The sequence below is a fragment of the Plutella xylostella genome, chromosome 3 (genome assembly GCF_932276165.1).
Source record: "Plutella xylostella chromosome 3, ilPluXylo3.1, whole genome shotgun sequence".
Classification (NCBI taxonomy): domain Eukaryota; kingdom Metazoa; phylum Arthropoda; class Insecta; order Lepidoptera; family Plutellidae; genus Plutella; species Plutella xylostella.
In genome coordinates, this window is record NC_063983.1 from 9,064,026 (window position 1) to 9,086,855 (window position 22,830).

The 22,830-nt window shown below is 38.9% G+C and overlaps 1 protein-coding gene across 6 annotated transcripts in view; it reads left to right on the plus strand.

Moving 5' to 3' along the window:
- Positions 1 to 22,830, plus strand: part of LOC105391915 (espin) — a 105,280-nt gene that overhangs the window by 71,101 nt on the left and 11,349 nt on the right. For 4 of the 6 annotated variants that reach the window (XM_048626271.1, XM_048626274.1, XM_048626256.1 and 1 more), the window contains exons 3-12: positions 4,679 to 4,862; positions 7,316 to 7,498; positions 10,074 to 10,181; positions 10,698 to 10,929; positions 12,661 to 12,834; positions 13,716 to 13,848; positions 14,376 to 14,462; positions 15,406 to 15,514; positions 15,901 to 16,114; positions 20,890 to 21,443. In XM_048626271.1, the coding sequence (XP_048482228.1) occupies positions 4,679 to 4,862; positions 7,316 to 7,498; positions 10,074 to 10,181; positions 10,698 to 10,929; positions 12,661 to 12,834; positions 13,716 to 13,848; positions 14,376 to 14,462; positions 15,406 to 15,514; positions 15,901 to 16,114; positions 20,890 to 21,443 (1,978 nt within the window). Of the gene's footprint in view, positions 1 to 982; positions 1,209 to 4,678; positions 4,863 to 7,315; positions 7,499 to 10,073; positions 10,182 to 10,697; positions 10,930 to 12,660; positions 12,835 to 13,715; positions 13,849 to 14,375; positions 14,463 to 15,405; positions 15,515 to 15,900; positions 16,115 to 20,889; positions 21,444 to 22,830 lie in introns of those variants that run through there. The other 2 variants (XM_048626278.1, XM_048626258.1) reach the window with 2 other exon arrangements.

The following is a 22,830-nucleotide window of genomic DNA, read 5'->3' on the forward strand; positions in this document are numbered from 1 at the left end:
ATAGTTAAATAAGGTATATGACCCTAATCATAACTAATATTATAAATGCGAAAGTAACTGTGTCTGTCTATTACTCTTTTACGCCAAAACTTCTGAACGGATTTGAATGAAATTTAGTGTACATATAGTCTAGACCATGAGAAAGAACATAGGCTACTTTTTATCGCGGAATTCCTACGGGATTTTTTTAAGGCAAAGCGTAGCTCGCGGGAACAGCTAGTTTTAATATGAGTTAGTGAGTAACTGAAGTTAGTACAATGATCTTTTGCAAATCTATGAATGTAATTTTTTTATGATATATCTGCCGGGTCTGGCGTTCCAATTTGAATTAAAATATTAAAAGTTAAGGCCATAAGAGTATATTTTTAATTATTTTACATTAATTAAAACCAAGGTGACTCAATCATATTCAAAGTCAATAAGTTAAAATAGAGACATCTCTGCCCATACTTAAGCTTTAAGAATTATACTTACACTTAAAAAATACATTGAATATTCAGCATCAGGAAGCAATTATTATAGAAACCATTAGCGACATGCAGATACTAATGTCGACAAATCTAGGTCCAGACTATGAAACGTGGAGAAAACACAACATAGCTTCGAGGCTAATCGACATAACGTCCCATATATGATTTAAACTATCATAGATCAATACACTTTAGAAAACAAGAAAACATTTTCCAATTATGTCATTACTCTGTCGCACTGTGTGTGGGAAAACGTTAGACGTATAGACAGACAGGCAGGAGCACTTTCGCTATAGATTTCCACGTGGAAAATAAAAAGAATGGCAAAGCTCTGCAGTCAGAGGCTAGAGAGCGGAGCGTATGGCCGCCATCGAATTTAAATTTAGAACTTTTTAAAATTCGATTGCGATTGATTTTTAAAAAATAATTTTGTGTTGTGTGTTACTTTTGATTGTGTGGTTTTTGACCTTGGATTATTGACTTTGTTGTAAATTAGTGCTTTGATGACGTTTCGGCAATAAAATGAGAGTGTTATTGAGGAAAAACTGCGTTTCTTTTGAACAGATTTTTTCTTTAGTGTGAAATATTAAGTGATACATAGAAAAAATAAAAAATGATGACTATAAACACTTCACACACGCCGTACACCAAGGTGGCGTGTAAGTTCTTCGGGAAGAAAGGGAAGAAAAACAAAAAGTTCACTAAAATAAAAGCTGGCACGTACGGAGGGCGAGAACGGTAACTATTAAAATTAATACTTTTATTGGATAACTGTTTTTTTATTAGAGTTTTTTTTATCCCGGTATTCTTTAGGCGCGTTGTATTTTGTTGATAAACTAACTAGCCGATTATTGTATAATGGATTGATCTATTTTTAACTGACTTCGAAAAAAGGAGGAGGTTCTCAATTCGTCTGTATGTATGTTTTTTTTTAAATAGGTAAGTAACCTATTTTTGCCAACTGCTATTCAAAGATCTGGAATTTATAAGGCTGTTACATTATATGTTAGAAATATTAATCTTTGATGCCCCGTTGAAAGAGTGCCCCAACTATGAAGAAGTATAAACAAACAAAAGCTACTTAATAATTATTATACATCGGTATAAAATATGTAAATACACACATAAGTAGGTATACTACTAAGTTTGTCATCGATACGGTTTACCAACAACACTATATGTATAAAGTTATATCCTTCTATAAATAGAAGGATATAACTTTATACTACCTTCTATAAATAGAAGGATATAATTTTATACATAGTGTTGCGGTTCGAAACAAAATCTTCTACATATAAACTTTGTTGGTTATGTCACTTTTTAGTATGGCGAATAGTATTTTTAAGAATTCCCATAAATCTTCGATTAAAAGAGGTTAAGAATGATCCCATTAGTCAGCCTCTTTTGGGCTTACTAAGAGAGTATATCATTATTTTAAAACCCTGTAGGTATATTTGTACAACAGCTAAATCCAACCCTAAAGCCCTAGAGGTTCATGACCCACATAAGCTTAGTTTCACTTTCCTATAAACTACGAATGACAAAGACCTATCACAGATTATAGTCATAAAACATCGGAGACGAATTATCATCTATTCTGTGATGGAACAGCCCCTCCCCCCACTCTTGAAAGGCAATGTATTGCGTCTGTCTTGCGTTGTCAAAATTAACAAATCATAACTTCTCTTCAAAATCGATTTAAAAAAAAGTAAAAATACATAAATGATCATCAAGATAACGCCTATTTTAAGAACCTAGAATCAAGAATATAATGCATACAATTTAGAAGGTAAAAGAAGGGGCTGAATGTATAATTTATTTTAGATTTTGGCCGAAAAAGCCTTTTTTGGCCTTTTTTCTAAGTAACTTCTAAATTGTAGGCATTATAGGTATTACATTGTTTCTATAGGTTCTCAAAATAGGAATCACCTAACTTATCATATTAGTATTTTTACTTTTTGGAAAAACGCCTCTGAAAAGAAGCTATGATTTATTTAAATGTTGGGAACGCAAGACAAACGCAATATTGCCTTTCAAGAGTAGGGGGGCTGAGCAAGAGAATATAGATAACCGATGGGTGAAAGCTCTTAGGGCGATGCTTTTGCTTTTAAGTGCTCGTTTCGATAGTAAAATATTACGATCGTAAATGCATGGTCAGTGGTCAAAGCGTAGTAAGACTGGTTTTATGGATTATGGACGGCGTCAAACGATATTTTGATATACGATAGCTTATGGAATTTTATTAGTTTTAGTGCCTTCTCCATAGTCGGTTAGAGCATAACCAGGTATTAGTGGTTGTCTTTTGACACATCTGTCAAGAATTTTATATGGAGATGACGTATGTTGACGAAGCAATGTTTGGTCGGTTAGATATCCGGCTATGGAGAAATTTGCACTTAACCATCGGCATGAAAATTATAATATACCTACTGAAAATGTACAAAATATGTATATTAAGGACTTCACATATCATCATCAGCCTGTATTGGTCTGTTCTTGCCACTTGTAGGTAATGACACTTTCATACTTATCGCTATTTAGGTTCATCCTACTTACCCGGCCTACGCCGCAAGGAATTAAAGCCACAGTATACTTATCATAATTACTTAATATATTATATTTATTACACAAAAATTAAGCACAAACCGACAAACAATACGACAAAAAGCAGAAGGTCTCATGACCTAGCCCAGTTCAAAGTCAGAGTCGCCATTACATCACAAAGAGGTTATGCTAATTTTGCATAACACCTTCCAAGAAGTAGGTACAGGCGAGACGAGCAGTGTAAAGCCGCGTACAGACCGGCCCAACGAACGCCAACGAACGGGTTTCGTTGACCTTCGTTGCTGCAATCTTCGCTGTATTATTATATGAAAAATATTCATCGTTGGGCGTTCGTTGACCGTTCGTTGACCGTTCGTTGGGCCGGTCTGTACGCAGCTTAAAGTGAAAATAAAAGTGAAACCAAACACGAGAGGTCGCCACGGTAGTGAGGTTACCGTCAAAAGACATGATTCTCGATTACCGCGTACAGGCGATTAGAAATGATATAATTTTTAAGTAATCTGTTATAGCCAGTGATGTTATGTATAATAGCATTCCAGCAGGCTTAAAGATGATGTATGGAAACTAAGGGAAGATAAATGTATTTAATATTATAGATACACCAACAGAATGCATATGTCATAAGTCTATACTAATATTATGATTGTGTATAAGTACTTATACAAAATGATTGGTAAGTCGAATACATCGATTCGACTTCGGATAAGGAATTATAGGGTTTAATTGACTGCAAATGCCTTCCTCTACAACCCATTTAAAGGACAATTTATAAGGTAAATCGACTTAACAATCATCCTGTATACGTTACGTGTGTCTATCCCTTATTTATGGGTCGGTAGGAGTCTACTTCAACTATTTCTCACCGTTATGTTCTAGTTTAAATACTTTTCTTTGTACGTTTGCATGTAATAATAATACCTACGAACAATAATAACAATGGTGTACTTTTCGCCATGACTAGAAACTCTAATATTATATTCATTACATAATGTAATAAGTATAAGTATGCAAAACTATTTAAATTCGGTGTTGCGCAATTCATTGTTTTTAACGATAACGTTATGTGCGTGCGCAGATCCACTACCATCAAATGTTCTTGTATATTTCTTTACAAGCTGATCCCACGAGCTTCGCTTCGCCTTAAAAAGTTTTCCCGCGGGGATTTCGTGAGCTAACTACAAAATTTCATTAAAATCAGTTCAGCTGTTTTGACCTGTAGAAGTAACAAAATACACACTCATAAACTTTCGCATTTATAATATTGTGTAGGAAGTAGGATAATAGTAATATAGCTCTAACCTAGTACATATATATTGTATAGATGTAGATAGGAGGTGTAAATCGTTACTAATATATATTTAACTATAATAATAGTAGTCTGTAAATAATTATATAGCAGCTATTCTCAGAAATTTTAAAAACACTATACAGCATAGTTTTAGGGTGAAGCTTACAGATTTCACATAAATGACACATTTCAGAGCAAATCCTGCTGTAAATTTTCCGATCTTGAATTTATGAAAGAATCTGAAAATATGTAACTCTCATTCTCTTAATATAATTAAGTATACTTAAGTCAGATGATTACTTAATAAGTTGTAAGCGGACCAAAATCTAACTATACCATTTTTCTTTGCCCACAGCGCCAACACAGCCATGGACAATGACGTCACACCAGTCTACCTGGCGGCTCAAGAGGGCCACCTGGCGGTACTCAAGTACCTAGTCCTGGAGGCGGGAGGGCGACTCGACGCGAGGGCCCGCGATGGAATGCTGCCTATACACGCGGCGGCGCAGACCGGGTGCCTGGATTGCGTGAAATGGATGGTGCGTTGGTTTGTTGTGTCGTTTTTAGTTGGGTTTGGTGGTGGAGGGTTGTGGGAAGTTTTCAGGACTTGAGATTTTAGGTATTTAGCCAGACGGAAGTTTTCCAAAAACTTAAAGCTAATGAATGGATGTTAAAAGGGGTAAAAAATAAAAAACACTTATAGAACAAGAAGCTTCCAAAAGTTGTTCAGAATGACTTCTTCAGACATCTTTTTTCAAGACTTTTGCAGCAACCTGTAAAGAAAGGAATGGAGTAATGTACATACAGGTACACTGAAAGTTATACCACAAATGAAACACTTGCACTCAAAATTAGAACTTATGCAGTAAAATTTAAGAGCGTCTTAATGGTAAACGTCTGTCGAGGACTCAACTGTACCTATACAGTGAGAGAGGAAGCATAAAAATACCCAAGTACCATTGTGTTAAAACTTAATTGGAGCAAATAAATTCTTCAATACACTTTACGACTGCAAAATTACTGGTGTAAAATTCACGATCAGATAAATTACATCATTATTATTATACTCAATAACTGTACAAGGAAATTAAATGGAAAGTTGTAGATTAGTAACATTAGTTGTATAAAAGTATAAATAAAATATAGTAAATGATCGTGTTCTGAGTTTTCCTGCATTTTTTTCTGATATTATCGCCGTGAGTCGTGTGTGAACGGATATTAGGCCGAGTAGGCTTCCGTTTCCCGGCAGGAATTCATATTGGAACGCACGTCAAGAAAAAAAAACTAAAATATTTATCTTTGGGTAAGCGTTCAAATGAAGTTTATAGTGCCACAAACTTATCTGTTCCGGTGAGAGCGAACTAAATTGGTCCATACCTCATTACTTACTGTACTAATGAATTTCATATTGACATAGATTATATGGACCAATTTAGTTCGCTCTCACCGGAACAGATAAGTTTGTGGCACTATACTATTACACGTCCCTTTCGTGAAAAGTTTTCTTTAGACGTAAGAACAGTTAAAATAGTTCTATCAAACAACTTACGCATTTGTTAGATGAGAGGAAAACCTGATTAGAATTTTCCATAAACTACACATATTTTCTCGAATAGTTTATGATTTAACATGGTACGACACGAGCATAAATTAAGAGCTATCGTTGTCTACATCCATTTCAGATAAGAAAACGAAAGTGGATATAGTTGTACTACCAAATGAAACATGGTTGGTATTTTCTTTTTATTAAAGTATCTTGTATGGACAAATAAAGATACTATACGAGTATTTGATAGACTTACTAGACATGGGAAACTAGAAATAAAGGAAAAATTTATAAAATTCTCAGGAGTTTTCTTAAAATAGTGTGGTTATAAGAGTGTGCTACGTCTAGTCTAGTCCAAATCGGTTGAGCTGTTTCAAAAGATAGACCTACGATCACTTTTAATTTAATACATGTCTGTGGTTTTAAATTTGGAAGATGTTTTGAGTATACGTAAACATTGGTTTTTAAATCTGCGTTCCGTCAAAAGAGGTTGAATGACTGACTTTCTTTGCAGCCAGCACTGTCCGAGAGAAAACCGGTAAATGACAAGGCTGCATTCGCTTTCGATTCAGTGCATTTTGTGTTTGTGGAATGCATCGGCCGAGGCGATTAGCTCTTGCTACTCATTATTGTAGAAATTTAAAATGGCTTCTGTTTAAATATCGGGCCGTTATGAGGAAAAACTAAGTATAATATTTGAGTTTCTCTTGTAGTAATAACTAGAAATTACTTGGAACGTTTTTCCAATATGTTTACACCGGTGGTGGCGCGTGGCGTTAGGGTAATGACATGGATAAGTAGATCTTTAAAACAGCTGGTGTTTATTTTTCAAACAGGTTGCAGCAAATAAAAACTCACGTGAGCTAGGTATTTATTGGTGCTGGTGTAACAAAGGTTATCCTACAGAAACAAAGTTATTTAAATTATAATTTAAACATGCAATGCCTGTACCACATGACTCCCAAAGATTGAATGCAAGTTCTACAAATTTAAATTCATCTAGTAAAACAAAAGCTTTAACCCCAATCTTTCCCCCAAATAATTCCAGATAGTAAAACGCGGAGTAGGCGAACGCCATACTTTATGAAAGTATATAATTATATGAAGACCGGCTTTACAAAATCCACTTCATTTACTCTAAAACATTCAACTCTAACCGTACCCCCAAAATATTTCAGATAGTAGAGTAATTCATGTTGTTTGTATGTACTCTACCAATTACATGAAAATTTGCTTGACAAAACCAAGAAATCACCAATTATAAAACCGCTAACTCTATGCAGGGTGTTGCCAAAAGGGTATACTAAGGCGAAACCTACGTGTGCATGGTAAATCTAAGCCAGAAAATAAAATCAGAGCGTCCAAATTCGCGAAAAAAAATCCAAAGAAACTACCCTGTTAGCAAACACCCTGTATATGTATAACCTTACCTCCTAATAATTCCAGATAGTAGAACGCGGGGTAGACCCGAACGCGCGCGACGGCGACGGCGCCACCCCGCTCCACTTCGCGGCGTCGCGCGGGCACCTGGCCACCGTGCGCTGGCTGCTGCGCCACGGGGCGCGCCTGCACCTCGACCGACACGGGAAGAGCCCTATTAATGACGCCGCTGAGAACCATCATCTGGAGGTAAGGTATTAGGGGCTGATGAGGAATTCTCATCAGAGACGATAGGCGCGTAGTTAGATCTTGTTGGCAATGAGCTGATTATACTTAGCTACCTGACGAAGTTGTGTAGATAAAGAAACTGGGAAATGTAGCGTGGAATACCGTTCGGCCGCTAGCCGTTGGATCAATAGACTAGTAGATCTAGTAAGGTAGGTGCGATGCCATTGCATTGCCGTTGCTCTTTGTGGCATCCCGGGGCAACTAAGAGCTTATTACATAATATAATTATATGTTGGTACAATACATATTCAAGAAGGATAGAGTAAAATACTGTCACAGCATTCTCAATGCAGACACTGCAACTAAAGTTAAAGGATCTATCGATGCGGTAGCTAGAAAAGAGATTCAGTAAAAGTACAAAGTCTAAATAACAAAACTTGTGATATAATGTACGAGTACGAGTAGGTAAAAACTTTATGAACACAAGTTTAATCAACTTGTGTTCATAAAATTTTAAAGGTTCCATAAATATACACATCTGACAAAACAGTAGCTGCACCTGCAGTCATTCAGATGGCATTCAATTCTTCAATTGAAACACCTCGGCCAATTTACCATCATAATTACTCGTACACCACACTTAGCGCTATTCACAATGACAATGTACTTTCCATGTCTATGGTCACCTCTGAGCATAGACAATAGACTAAATATCATGTTTCGAAAGTGAATAGTCGACTTTTCACTTGTTACACTCTGCTGGGGCTATTAGCATTATTTGGTCATTTGGGCTGCGAATGCGCAATAGTAGCGAGTAATTTTGTAGTTAAGGTGCCGAGGCACGATAATTTGTATAAATGTTCAACTAATGAATTGAAAAGTGTATCTAATCTGATTAATTTTATCAGATCTAGGTAATCCTAGTTCTTTTGTGTTTGGTTAAGTTTATTGATCGGTTAATTCATTCAATTGCTCTGGCATCCAATCAAATTCTATCCCTGTATCACCAAATCATATTTACAATAATATTATTGTTTGAATAATAATATTCTTATCCCATGTAAACGGGTCACCATTCGAAAATCTGTATCAGTTTTTTGCTTCTAATTAGGTATAAGACATTTGATTATTTTTTTCTTCGAACACCCTCCGCGGCTCCAGAGCGATATTTCTAGTAATATTATGTATTTTATTTATTTTAAGGTATTTTCCCCTTATAAACAAACAAACATACAAACTCTAAATGCAAATGATACCATTGCGTGAGGCATTAGTTTACACTGCATTGGGCACTAGTTCTGTTACATTTATACGAATGATTTATTTGTATTTGGGCTAATAGCTTGTTAATGTAATCATTGTGTTTCATAATCGCTAGCCATCGCATCACGAACCGCTAGAAAGTTCTTGTGAGTTGCTGTTTCCTCTATGCGTACGGATACATTCTACTCAACTATAAAATATTGAGTCATTGTGATTGCTTGTCGAATGGACATATGGGCAAACTTGGTGTTTTGAGAAGAATAAATCTTTAAGCCTATCGCACTACCGTCACTTATTCAACATCACCAAAGGTTAACCGGTAGAAAGGTGCTACTAGAATTAAGTTCATATTCCCTGTCAGGCGATAACCATGCAGTTTATCACTTCAAAAATACATAAAACACCATGAAATACTGTAATGTAGCGATACCCGTCGTCTTAATTTAAGTAGTAGGTATATACCTTATTCTAACTTTAGCTTAAATCTTATCTGTCCGATTCTACGAGTACAACAGGGAAAGATCCATAGACCACATTTACTGTCTTTGCTGCGGCTCCAAACAAAGCCGATTCTTGGTCAACGACACTTCAGCACTACACAAAGGGGTATAAGGTTACTACTGAAAGAGGACCCTCCACGCTAGACCGACGACATTCACAAAGGTCGTTACTCAGTAACATAACACCATGAAGGTTACTCTATACTGACGAAAAACGAATGAGAGTTGTCGCGCAATCGGCACGTTTAATACAACGAGATAGAGTCGTGGCTCGCGCAGCAGCGCTCTGAAACATTGTTTTTCGTCATATAGAGTGACCCCTCTGTAGTGTGGGGGGAATATCCTGAAAACAATGCACAGGACATGTGGCGTATTGTGCGAAATTCTCCATACGAGGTCATTGATAAGGGACAATTGGTGTTGCGAATCAGTCGGTCACTTTTAGAATATCCTGTAGTCAGCTTCAAACATAGTAGGTAATTTATTATTTCATGGTGCTGGTCCTACAAAGCTTTTAGTAAAGCAGTGTTTAGTTTTTTTACATAATGAGGTAGGTTTTTGTAGTATATAGCCCTTAATTTACTCACTCAAGGAACAACACCTTTTCGCCGCACATACAGTTTGGTTTAGTTTATCATATAATTTTTTTCATATTTAATTTCCGCGCATTTGTAACTAAGAGAGGGAGAGAGAATCTCTCTCTACGCTTCGGCGCTGAAACCCAAAAAATAAGCGGTTTTCACCCCTTCGGTAACAATGTACTATTACTCTCCAACTAAACTGCGTATTTTTTTTCGAACCGAAATGTTGTACTAACTCATATCTCTCTCCAGTGTCTGAACGTGCTGGTGGCGGCGGGCGCGGGCGCGGGCGCGGACAGCAAGCAGCTCGCGTCCTACAAGGCGGTGCACGCCTGCGCCTGCGCACCGGGCGAGGCCAGGGTCAGTACAAGAGTACAACCTAGTTGTGGGTTGTAAATATAAGTTAATGGATACTTCTCATTTGATACTATAGAGCCCGTAAAACAACTGAAGATGGGCGATAGGAACTGGCAACACGCGCGAATTCCTGCGCTCTGTCTCGTGGATCTGTGTGAAACATTCATTGATTACGGAATACCTGCGAGTAGAAGGACCTCGTTGCCGTTTTGTGTTCATCATCATATGGATGAAATTAATAAACTATCAATACAAAAAGACAATACTGCCGATTCCGAAAGCCGAAATTCTTATTTTAGTGACGTCAAAGCCCTCTTTGTTTAAAAATAGTCTCTTATAGTGTTTTTGTAAATCTCATTTTCCACAGTCAAAATTTATAGTTCGACATCGCTAAAATAAAATCTTGTGCCTTCAGAACCGACATCAATGCCTCAACTCACCAAAAATGTCTAATACTTAAATTACTAATAATAAATAAAAATACTACTTATCTAACACACAACCAATTTATTTCCCCAGTGCGCCCTGCCCAGTTGCATCAACGCGACCGCCAGTCGCTCCCCGTTCTACCTACACGCTCCGGAACGCAAAACCTCCACCGCAGAGCGTCGGGGCTCCCTTCCATCCACCCCTGCAGGCTCCATCAGTTCCACCAGGTCTGGACCGGCTGATGGGCTGTATGTGAACCCGATGCAACGAGGCACTTCTAACAGCGTGACTCAGCATAGTTCTTCGGGAGAGGATAGCTCGGGTAAGGACCTTTTATTTAGAGAGAACAAGAGTAGACTTCTTGGAATGCTCTCCCATACGTTAGATACATAGAGTACTTTGTAAACGTCAGATAGTCGATATATTGGTTGGATGAGCCGATGGCAGAGACTAGGGTTTCTTACGGGCAGCCTAAAGGTCACAATAGGGCATTGAGTATGAATGGTCTGGAGTCGAAATAGACAGACGTTCCCTTCTGCTGAGGTGAGGGTGAACTAGTAGTACACCCAAGTCCGCGTTGTTCTATGCAGTAGTGTTGCTCTTGCTCATCCTTATAACAAATAAACGGTCATCAGAAAAAAACTAAATGTCACAATATTATTATTCGTATTTTTGCATCCAGTACCTGATACATCTGGTTAGTCGCGTCTCAGATCACCGGTTCTTATGCTACGCTGACTATTACAGCACACGAGTTTATAGTTCCAGACCATAAACCGATAATCCACGCCCAATTTTATTCAGACCTATTAACTTTATTACAGTATAAACACAACATAATTGCTCTTTATCACCCTCGCTGAAAACATCGTAACGTAACCATATTGGATTAGACTTAGATAATTGGCGGTTGTATCGAAGTGTGCATCGAATGGGACGCCTGGCCGTGCGGCACGGAAGTGGCTTTTGTGTTACCATATCATTGGATTGTGAGGGTAAAGTAGCTTGACTGTGAACAAAGCCAGGTTGGATTTGAGTTTCGTTATGTGCTAAAAAAATTCAAAAGGTTACAAAGTTTGTGGGACTCCATGGGAGGTACCTACCTGTACCTATCCTGAAGTATTAGCAGCAATCATTAGATTTAATTACATTCTTAGAATGTAATATATTGAAAATTATTTAAGTATAAACATTTTGAATAAGTATATTTCGTTATGAAGATAGTTTACGCACTTTATAAAGTTTATACCAAATGGTGCATTTACCTAACCTCTCTATCGATTTTTTGTTAATTGTCGCATGTACTTACCATGAGAATTCCAATCGATTGTTCCGCTATAAATCCATCACCAATAAATCCACGGTACTTTACCTTCTCTATACCGTATCAATACAATAGGAAGAGCAAGCGCAGCCATTTAGGTAATCAAGTTTTTTTCACACCAATGCACAGTTCTTTTCCGGTGTCCGTGGTGTGTGGACGTGTTTAGTGAATCATTAATTGCACTTTTCTTTATATTTAGTGTGTTCACACGTGTGATAAAGATGAGTGTGATTAGTAATAGAGGTTTGGTGTCGCTCCCGTATTGGACGATGAAGGAGAATGGCGTAGTTATTGGGAGTTTTGGTTGGTTTCTAGTGTTTCTACATATATTTATTGTTTTTAAATAAGAATGCAATAGGGGATAAGGGACTGTCATCTGCCATCGTTCGGATACATCCCATACCACGTTGTATGGCATCTTTATCGATGTAGATAAATTCGTTTAACGCACGTTCTACCAATCATAATTATCGCCGTGTTAATTGCGACATAGTGTCGTTTATCCATCTCAATAACTGCTATCGTACCACCACCAAATAATCCATTTACTTAGTAACATCAGATTTGAAAAGCGAACGACGCATCTTAAGAATTGCTAATGTTCGGCGGTGGTAACCGCACTGTACCGTGCAGCGAGGACTAACTTCCCCTTTACTATAGCCAAAAATTGAATATACTATACTAAGTATACCATAACCTTCACCCAATAAACCTCATACTCCCTCACAGCCTGCTCGGCAGCATCAGACGCAGACGGCGCCGGCGGCTGGTACCTGCACAACCACCGCCACGGCTCCGGAGCACCAGCAGCGTTGTACCAGCGAGTGAGAGACCTGTTCCATGCCAACCGCTCGCCTGGACCCAGGGCGCCGGCTGAGGGGCAGGAGGCTCCTACTATGACTGGTAAGTACTGGTGAAGCGAGAAGTATCTGTTACCATCGGACGCCATTCTTCACCGCCTCTCCTTACAAAACACGCGCTGCTTTGCTATTTAATTTTGGAGCCACGCAAGAATGGTAGTTGAGGCACTCATGTCTGGCATGGGCGCCGCACTTCACTCTACATCCAACAACCCTTCACTAACAGGCTTTTCTAAAAAACCTTTTTAACGCTCGGGACCTTTTTCCCCTTATTATAAAACGATTTATATTAAACTAGCTGTTCCCGCGCGCTTCGCTTCGCCTTAAAAAGTTTTCCCGTGGGAATTCCGGGATAAAAAGTAGCCTATGTTCTTTCCCAGGGTCTAGACCGTATGTACCTATACCAAATTTCATTCAAATCCGTTCAGTAGTTTTGGCGTGAAAGAGTAACAGACAGACAGACAGACAGACAGACACAGTTACTTTCGCATTTATAATATTAGTTAGGATCTCTGGACTATAACCGCTTATAAACCAGAACTATTTTTACTCTACGTTTCGTAATAAGGGGCTTTATGCACACACACGCACTCACGCCTTGTACTAATGTACTCCCTTGCGGGGTAGGCAGAGGTGCATTGCTGCACCCACTTTTCGCCAGAGTGTATGTTAGTCCCAATGTAATAGGGGGCGGGCCTATTGCCATTTTACGGGCACATCCAAGACCCGAGAACAAATATCTGTGTTTAAACAAATATCTGCCCCAGCCGGGAATCGAACCCGGGACCATCGGCTCAGTAGTCAGGGTCACTAACCACTACGCCATTCGGTCGTCTACGCCATTCGGTCGTCTTTATATCGGGCTTTATGCTACTCTTAATTTCATCGTTTCCTGTAAATTATTTATGTCTTGTCCCCCCACAGTGAAGGCCGAGATCCACGGCAACACGGAGCTGCCCCCGGAGCAGTCTGACAGTGACAGCGGCGCCGACGCGGCGAGGAGGGATCATGATTATGAGGATATCTACCTGCCCAGGGATGATCAGCAGAGGAGGAGGTCAGTAGCTCAAGTGGGAGTTTTAATACCTATCGAGAAGTGAAATCGAAAAAGCAAATCGGGATAACGCGGAGCTAGTACAGCTACTTACTGCTAGGTGGCGTGTCTCCCGCGCCATACAAGTTCACGTTTACTCACCGCTTCTCGACCGGTGAAAAAACTCGCACTCGAGATCTCATATTTTCTCGCTTTTCATGCCCGTGATCAATCTACATAACTTTTTATTATAGTTCCTACCAAATTCTGTTTTTATCCTCCACGCACAACACAGTATGCATTTCCGAGGATTTGACAGATGTGATGTTTGGCTAGTTAATCATTTGCTTAAATAGGTAACCCCTGACGTGAAAATATTAGTGCAATCAGTTTACTTTGACTGTGAATCTATCTGTTGTAGCAAAGCTCCCAAACGGCTGAACCGATTTTTGTTTCCTTTTTTTATTAGCCTGTACTTATGTATTCTACAACCCATATTTTGTTGTGATATTAGTTTATCTTATGGTTTAACTACATAATACCTCTGTCAGGAGCAGCTCCCACGACTCGGGCAGCCACTCCCGGCCCGGCAGCGCCGCCGCGCTCGTCGTCGACTACACCGCTAAAGTGCACGACAAGTCAGTATTATGTGGTATACAGGGTGTTGCGAAATTGGTATAGGAAAGGGAAAGTTTAGGAAATTTGTAAAAAAAATAATTGCTTAATAACTTTGTTGGTAATGTGACTTTGATTATGGGGACTTCATAAATAACGAAAGTTGTTCGAAATTACCCCCCGTAGCAATCTCCTTTCGGCTTACTATACCACTTTTGAACAAACACCTGTAAAATATTCTTGGAGCATTACAGCCAAAGAAACAAAATAGTCGAAAAAATGTGAACCATGGGAGAGAATCCTTTATGTTTAGATAATACGAGTAGTTTGCAAACCTCGAAAAGGTGCATTTGTCACCATCATGTTAACTTTATCCTCATCGTCAGCCATCAGTTAACAGAGGCCCATGTCCAGCTACCGGTTTAAGTTCGACGACCCAGGATTGCTGCTATAACTGATGATGATGAGGATGCATGACAGTAACCTTAGTCCTCTGACACATACGATTAAAATTGAATTTGACTTTTATCTTACACCGAATCGAAATCGGAATACAAATCCTGACCTCACTGATGACTCCATGACTTTGCCGATTCACATCCGCTCACAAAATGACCCCACCAATAGGACCAATCACAAAGCCCCATGGCTAATGAAGCATTTACCTCCACAGTTCGTTCAACAAAGCATATAGGACGAAGTCCACCAGTCGATCACACCAATAGGAGTTAGGTACTATTCAAAAGACCCATGGATAATGTAGCGTTTTCCTCCACAGTTCTTCCAACAAGCCGTATGAGGAAGTGTCAACCACTCGATCCAACCAATAGGAGTTAGTTACTATAAAAAAGCTCCATGACTAATAAAGAATTTACCTCCACAGTTCCTCCAACAAAGTGTAGGAAGGAGTCCACCAGTAGGTCTTATTCAAAAGCCCCATGACTAATGAAGTGTTTACCTCCACAGTTCCTCCAATAAGGCGTATGAGGAAGTGTCGGCGCCGGTTGCGGAGAGCCCACCCAAGTCAACTATTGCAACCAAACTAGCTGCGCTCACACACAAGGCTCAGAACTTCGTGAGTAGACCCTTAATTTTACTTCATATCTATAATATATATATAGGTACTTAGTACTTACTCAATATACAGGTGTGCTTTATATAATTTTTGATTTTTGCAACGTAGCTTCTTCTGATGGTAGACTCATATTTTGACTAAGTATATCGACAAACAATTGTAAATTAACAGAAACGGGCAGGCGTAAAATTATTTGCATTGAGGGGTAAATAAATAAATGCATGATCGTGTCCTTAGTTTGCTCAGAGAGCTATAGTTTCGATTATAATAATCGATACTTAAACGAAATTTGGACGCAATACACCAAGTTACTGTAAACTAAAAGATTCGAGTAGAAAAGCATTATCCACTACAACCGCAACCCACCTAACCCTCACCCCCTACAGGCCAGCCGCCTATCATCAGCCGCGGGCAGCCGGCGCGCGTCCATCAACGAAGAACCCGCCACCCAGGCCTCGGCCTCCAGTGGGGTCTCCTCCGGGGGCAGCTCGGGGGACGAGGCACCACCCCCGCCCCCGCCGCCCCCGGCCCCGCCCGCGCCACCGCCAGCTGTATTGGAGGAGCCAGCGATCAGGCCGTCCGAGTTGCGGGGAAGACGTGGTAAGTGGGGTTTGATTTTGGAATGTGGTAACCCACCAGTTTCTTTGGTTTTTTTTTTAAATGTGTGAATACGAATCGGAGTTCGGAGCAGATGGAGCGTTGGAAGAATCATGAAGATCCGAAGGATCATCAAATGAGTTGCAAAGAAGATGTCCTCCATTTGTTTGATTCATTGTTAAACCAATTCTCGTCTAGATACCACACGCATAAGACTCTGTTTGGTGGTTGGTGGTATTGACGGGAGAAAGTTACATCTTTCATCCTTTTTTACACAGAATTTTCTGTAACAAATAATATTGACTTATAAAAATGTAATGTAACATATACTTGTAATAATCATGTTACATCGAGCATCAACTCGCCAGTTTAGAATCGTAACAATAGTTGTAATGATAAAGATCGGTTCACATTATCCCTATAGTTTTGTGGTTCACACTTGCGATAAACCATTATTATGATTTATACAAACAAATCCATGTAACAATATGATTTAAAAAAAATACGCAACATAGTATATTTATTGCCACCACTTATAGCTACAAGGTATCCATTAAAAGGTAAGACAAAAACTCACAAGACACAATGATCGTAAATCCACGTAATCCAATAATTAGGATCTATATACTCGTAACAATACAGTAAAGAAAGTTATCTATCATTAGACTACCTGTGCTAGCTATTAATCGATATCGGATGAACACACAATCATTTCTCAACGTAGTAATTACGAACGAACATTAGACTCGAATATCTCGGAGTCTCGATTAATTTGAATTGAAATCGGAAGACTATCGATTTATGTATGCTCTAGATTAAAATGTATAAAATAATAACGTGATGATAGTTTGTGGAAAATGCGTATCTAATGTTGTTATACCTACTTACATTATTTTGAAATTATTGGGTGATTCGTGACTCACCGATCTATGTACTTATAGTTTATTTACTCATACAATCTATGCGTAAATTAGATTACCATACAGAATTTATATTTATTTGCTAAAATATGAATACATGCAGCGTTTTACTGACCTTTTATCTCCCTGGATTGGTTTCACCGCTGTTAGAGAAAACCAATGCAGTAGCTGAAAATAGTCAACAGCAATAAATTGCATTTTCTGAAGTATATGCGCTGTTAAATGTACTATCCTACTTAATATTGCAGACAGCGAAAAGTGAACTAAACATTATTTTGCGAATTTCCATAAGTCGTAGAGCAAAAGTTGTTCAGAATGACCTTTTGAGACACCCCCTATCGGCTTAGTATACCATTTTTGCAACACTGTACATCCTAACATTGGAAGAAGCTCACTTCCAACTCTAAGCTAAGACGATGAGCAAATCTAATCCAGTCCACTTCTAAAACACTACAAAGCAATTACAGTCTGCGCAGTGACTTTCTTCAAACTAATTAGCTATTAGTCGCGTCCTGATTGCAGTCACTTTCATACGGACGAAACGAAATCGCAAATGAAATTCAACTTTAGCGTTGTTATATTTTATATACTTTCAGTTTTACAAGATGAAAGGATTGTCGGGTTGCTGAGGCGTTTTTGGATTTCTAAATTGAGTTGTAGGTAAAAAAAATGGTCTGTGGAAATGGAAGAGAGTTATATTAACTGTTATAGTATGTCCGGACGAGTGACTTTGATACAATCGTAATCGGTTAGATCTAGTTAGAAATAAGGTACGTCTCCTAGTATATAGTTAAACGTATTAATGTAACACGATGCCCAGAAGACGGGGCTGAAATCACATAACTGAAACATATTTTTTTCCGAAAATCAGAAAAAATACTAAGTTAAGGAGATGACCAATGTGCTACGTACTAATAAAAAATAATAACATCCTTGGTACATATGACTAAATAAATAAAAAACATATGTTTTCATAGTACAGTATAACTACCATACTTACTCCATCGTAAATAACTACTTTTTCCACAAAACTACTACATAGTAAAACTCAAGGAAACAGTGCTCCCCTAAAATATTTTCCATGTTCCTATTATTGTTGATAGAGTCTGATAAAGACATAATTACTAGTTGTCAAAACATGCCTGCAGATAACACAATAACATGAGCATACATTGGACCCGTGAACAAAAGAAATTTCAAAATGTTAACAGTTTAGTTACGCCTCTCAAATGTTATTACCATAATCTACATAATGAGATATTTATCTAGATTAATAAGATTTTAATCAAAAGAATCGGACTGGTTATTGCTTGTAGGGTTTGGGCTAATACATGCAGAAAAATTAGGAACTAGTGACATAGCTTATGAGAAACCAGGGGGTGTATCCCGAACTCATTTAGATACGAACAAACGAAGTCAATATATAGTGTCAAATTCATAGAATAACATGTTGAAGTTGACACTATAATTAACAACCGTTTATATATATATGTAACCAAACCGAGGTATTTTTAACCTAACCGAATGGTGTGAAATTAGGCCTAAGCCAACTGGCTAATGGTGCGCTATTTGTCACCGACGACTTCCTAAGTAAAAGAAGAATCAGGTAGGTACTTAGGTTTTCATTACCTGAAATAATAGATATAAATGACCTGAAGACAGCTTAACTAATTCGAAAACTGCATCATAAATTATGTTGTCTTCGCAAAAACAGTGGTTTTATGTTAATTTAGACACTAAAAATACTGACGTCCTTTCATTATGAGTCAAACATACGTATTTATAATATAAGTATGTTTCTTTAGAAAGTTTATTATGTTTGTAATGGAAAATACCCCAACTTATTAGATTATAGATCCAACTAATTAATAGTCTATTTTTGCATATTAGTATCTCGATATTAAATAATAAACATACCTAATTTGATTTGTTAAAAACAGTCGTCAAGCTTTTACTATTTAATTTAAACAAAATAATGTCAATAAAACTTGTTTTTGTAATAAATATATTATTAATTAAGTATTATAATCTTACATCACATTATGTTATCATTATGAAATTTCCAAATTGTTCTGATTTTCAGTGACGATAAAACTGTGTTTTTATGGCTTTATAAAAACGGAGACATTAAGTATTTAAAATTATTGTCCGTCGTTTTTAGTTGAGCAATTTCATAAAATAAATACATATAAAAGTGAAATTAGGTTAGGTGTAAAAGTCCACAACAGTATCGTTTTTCGCAGCTCTTATACGATCCCAGTACATAGGATATACAACTAAACAAGTAAATTATTACTTAGTCAGCCAAAGACCAGTAGGATATATGCTTTTTGCTGTTATAACTATCCAAGCTCCCTTTTCCATGGCTCAGAAAATAAATTTAAAATAAAACTTATTTACGGCTATTCTATGTAAATAGTCCCAACTAACAATTTTACATTAGGAAGATAGGAATTGTCTAAGCTGAATTAAGGGTGCTGCTGAATTTATATTCCATGCTTCCTCCAGGGAGCAGTGCCTGAACCTATTCGTTATAAGTATACGTCCGGCGCACCCTGGGTACTCGCGACAAACGTCATTAGTCACCACGGTGACCAACCGTAATCTAGCTCTAATATTTGTCACTTACACGACAAAACTGAGATTAATAAGTAAATAATTATATTCAGAACATGAATTATTGCTATTGCGTACCGATGACAGCTATCTTTCGATAATTTTTGTCAATCAAGAACTCTCTTCTCTGCCTATACTAGATGATAGTGTACAAGCCTTAACTAAAGACTACAATCCCTAACTGCAACATACAACGACGACGCCGCACAGTGTGCTGAATGCGCTGCTGCCCACACTCAGGAATGACGAGGCAGTCACGCGGAACTGTGCGCGTGCGTACGTCTCTCTAGTCAGGTGTACGGTGGGCAAAAGAGATAGAAGCCCAGCGCTTATAAAAATGCATAGTTAAAATGTGGTGACAAATGACAGATGATTCGAAGAGAGAGAGGTAGAGATTGTGTTGTCGTTATCGAATTAAATGGTCTTTCATCTGTGACTCGCAGGAACAATTTTTTGAGGGGGTGTATGACTATTTGTTTTGTTGACTGTACACATCACTAGAGAGACGTGTTCACAAGTATCACGTAAATCATTTGATTGATTGACGACATTAGGCATAGTGAAACCAGAGCATAGTTGACCCATTGAGTGCAGACTTGCAGACATAGGTAAACATGAACAAAATCCGAAGAGTTGTTAAGGGCGTTACTGAAAATAAAACGGAACTTCCGTGTAAAACGATCGTTATCATTATCCTAAAACTAGTAGTAAATGCATTCGTCACGCTATTTAAAATTTTCAGAATCTACCTCCATTTGCCAAGAACCCATATAGTGTCTAAAAGTTTATTTCATTTCCGCTAGAAAAAGTTTTTAATCGCAAAATCCTGAAATGTGAACCGATATTTATCTAACTTTTACGAACGCTACTTTTAATATCGAATTAAGTATCTCTACATCATGCAGTTGATAAGCAAATTGTCTGTTTGAGTTACAGTTGGGATTTCTATCTCAATTAGACTAATTTATTTTCTGCAATGCATATTGCTGCGAAATCTCACCGTTATGAAAACATACAACGTAATATGTATATCAATAGCATGCTATGTATAAATTGTATTATCTGCGCAAAACAAATGTGTCCAAGCAAATTAAATTAGCGGCCACAAAAACCAAAGGCCAGACAATCAATTTCGCGGCCGGCAAACAGCCACGTTTTATGTCTTCATAAAATGTGTGTTGATACGGCGCGGGTGATCTCTAGCGTGCCTGAGACTTTCTCCCCCCACCCGGGGCGTTGCAGGCGCGGCGCGGCGCGACTCCGCAGACGACGAGCGGCCGCGCGGCGCCAACCTCGTCAACAAGCAGCCCGCGCTCCCCTTCGTGCCCCCCGCCTTCCCGCACAACGCGCCCGACCGCCTCATCAAGCCCTCCGAGTACCTCAAAACCATCACGGCGCCCTGCAAGCGAGACGAGGCGCCGGCGGAGGCGCGCCCGCCGCCGCCGCCGCCCGCGCCCGACCACGCGCCCGCGCCGCCGCCGCCGCCGCCGCACCAGCACCAGCCGCTGGCCGCCATCAGCAGCGCCGAGCTGTGCGCCGTGCGCCTGCGCGCGCCCGCCGCCAAGACGCTGTCCGCGCCGCCGCCCGCGCGCTCCGTCTCGCTGCAGTGCCTGCCCAGCGCCGCAGAGAACTACCGCACCGTCAAGACCGACCTCATCGAGGAGCTCAAGATGTCCAAGGACATCACCGGCATCAAGAAGCTGAAGGTGGAGCGCGCGCGCCGCGAGAGCCTCCAGGACAAGGAGACCTTCACCGAGTTCACCAAGCGGTTCACCGCCGAAAACTTCGTCGACCAGGTCAGTGCCTCCTCTTGGTAGCTTTTGTGTGCGTGTTGTGTAACCGAGACATTTCATCGGTGCTCCGTAATTAATCTTTAATTATAACACGGCACATATCAGCTACAATTAATTAGAGTTAATTACGAACGCTATTTCTGGAATGGCAGCAATAAAAATTACATTGTGGGTTATTGATCAATTGAATGGTTATACAATCGGAAACTGCAATAACAGACGACATAAGAAATGGCTCTCATATAGCTGAGCAGTGCATCCGCGCATTTAACCCAATGCTCTACTTCCTTCCCCTCACGTTTGTTATCTTCGCAAATGCATCTGTTATGGTTTCGAGTGCGTCGATGATTGGTCATGCAACTGGTGCTCTATAAACATCGTTCTAGCGTTCCTCTTAAATCATCGCCCAGTGCTAGACATCGCAGTTTCACGCTCTAATACACATTTTTAAGTGATTTTCGCGGACGGAACTTAGCTTCAGTTTCAACAACAGAATAGCTTCCAGTAAATGATGTGCAACAACAACAATTAATGCCCCGTGGTGTGTATCATAGGCGTTACCAGAAATGTTTGAAATATTTTTAGCTTAAATAGGTACAACTTTTCTATGATTTTGTAGTCCTCATCGTGCTGTACCTTTAGTTTATACTTGATCGAGTTTACTGGTGGTTTGAACATTATGTTACTGTTATAATCTAATCTAATGTCATTAATTCATGCCAAATATAAATATTAAAACTTCTGCGCTCACCAATATGTCAATCACCCCCCAACCCATTCATTATTATGTAATCAAATCACGTGAAATAATACGTAAATACCTAATAATATTATGGCAAAATACATACGTGAGTGTAACTCGCTAATCGTACAAGACTTGTCCAGTGTATGTGCACGGCCGTGACGGACCACATGACGGGCATTTTTGAACAACTGTTGAGTGCATTTCTATGTGAGAGCGGCTTCGGAAGAGAAAAGATAGATGATTTACTTCAATGGGGTCTAACTTCAGTGCTTATGTGGCTAATGGAAAAAGACTGGAAAGCACTAAATCAAACCTAGAAGACATCATAATATACCTATCGTATCTTACTTTACTTAGGCTTTACTTTAATTAGGCTGCCAGCTTCCTAGCTGTTTTGATATGAAAGACGATCGAGTTAGATTTATGTTTGTAGCAGAAATAATTCAAATAATCAAAGTCAACCGCAGTTGCCTAAAAACAACCGTATCGAGGCAATATCATCCACCTTCTTTATTATTTAATACACTCATTTTAGTTTCCAAACCTCAATTTTTATATCAATTACGCAACATTCGTCTCTTGCTCAAATAGTCTGATATAATACCTCAATAACTAGCTGACGGGTCTAATTTTTTACTCATGAGC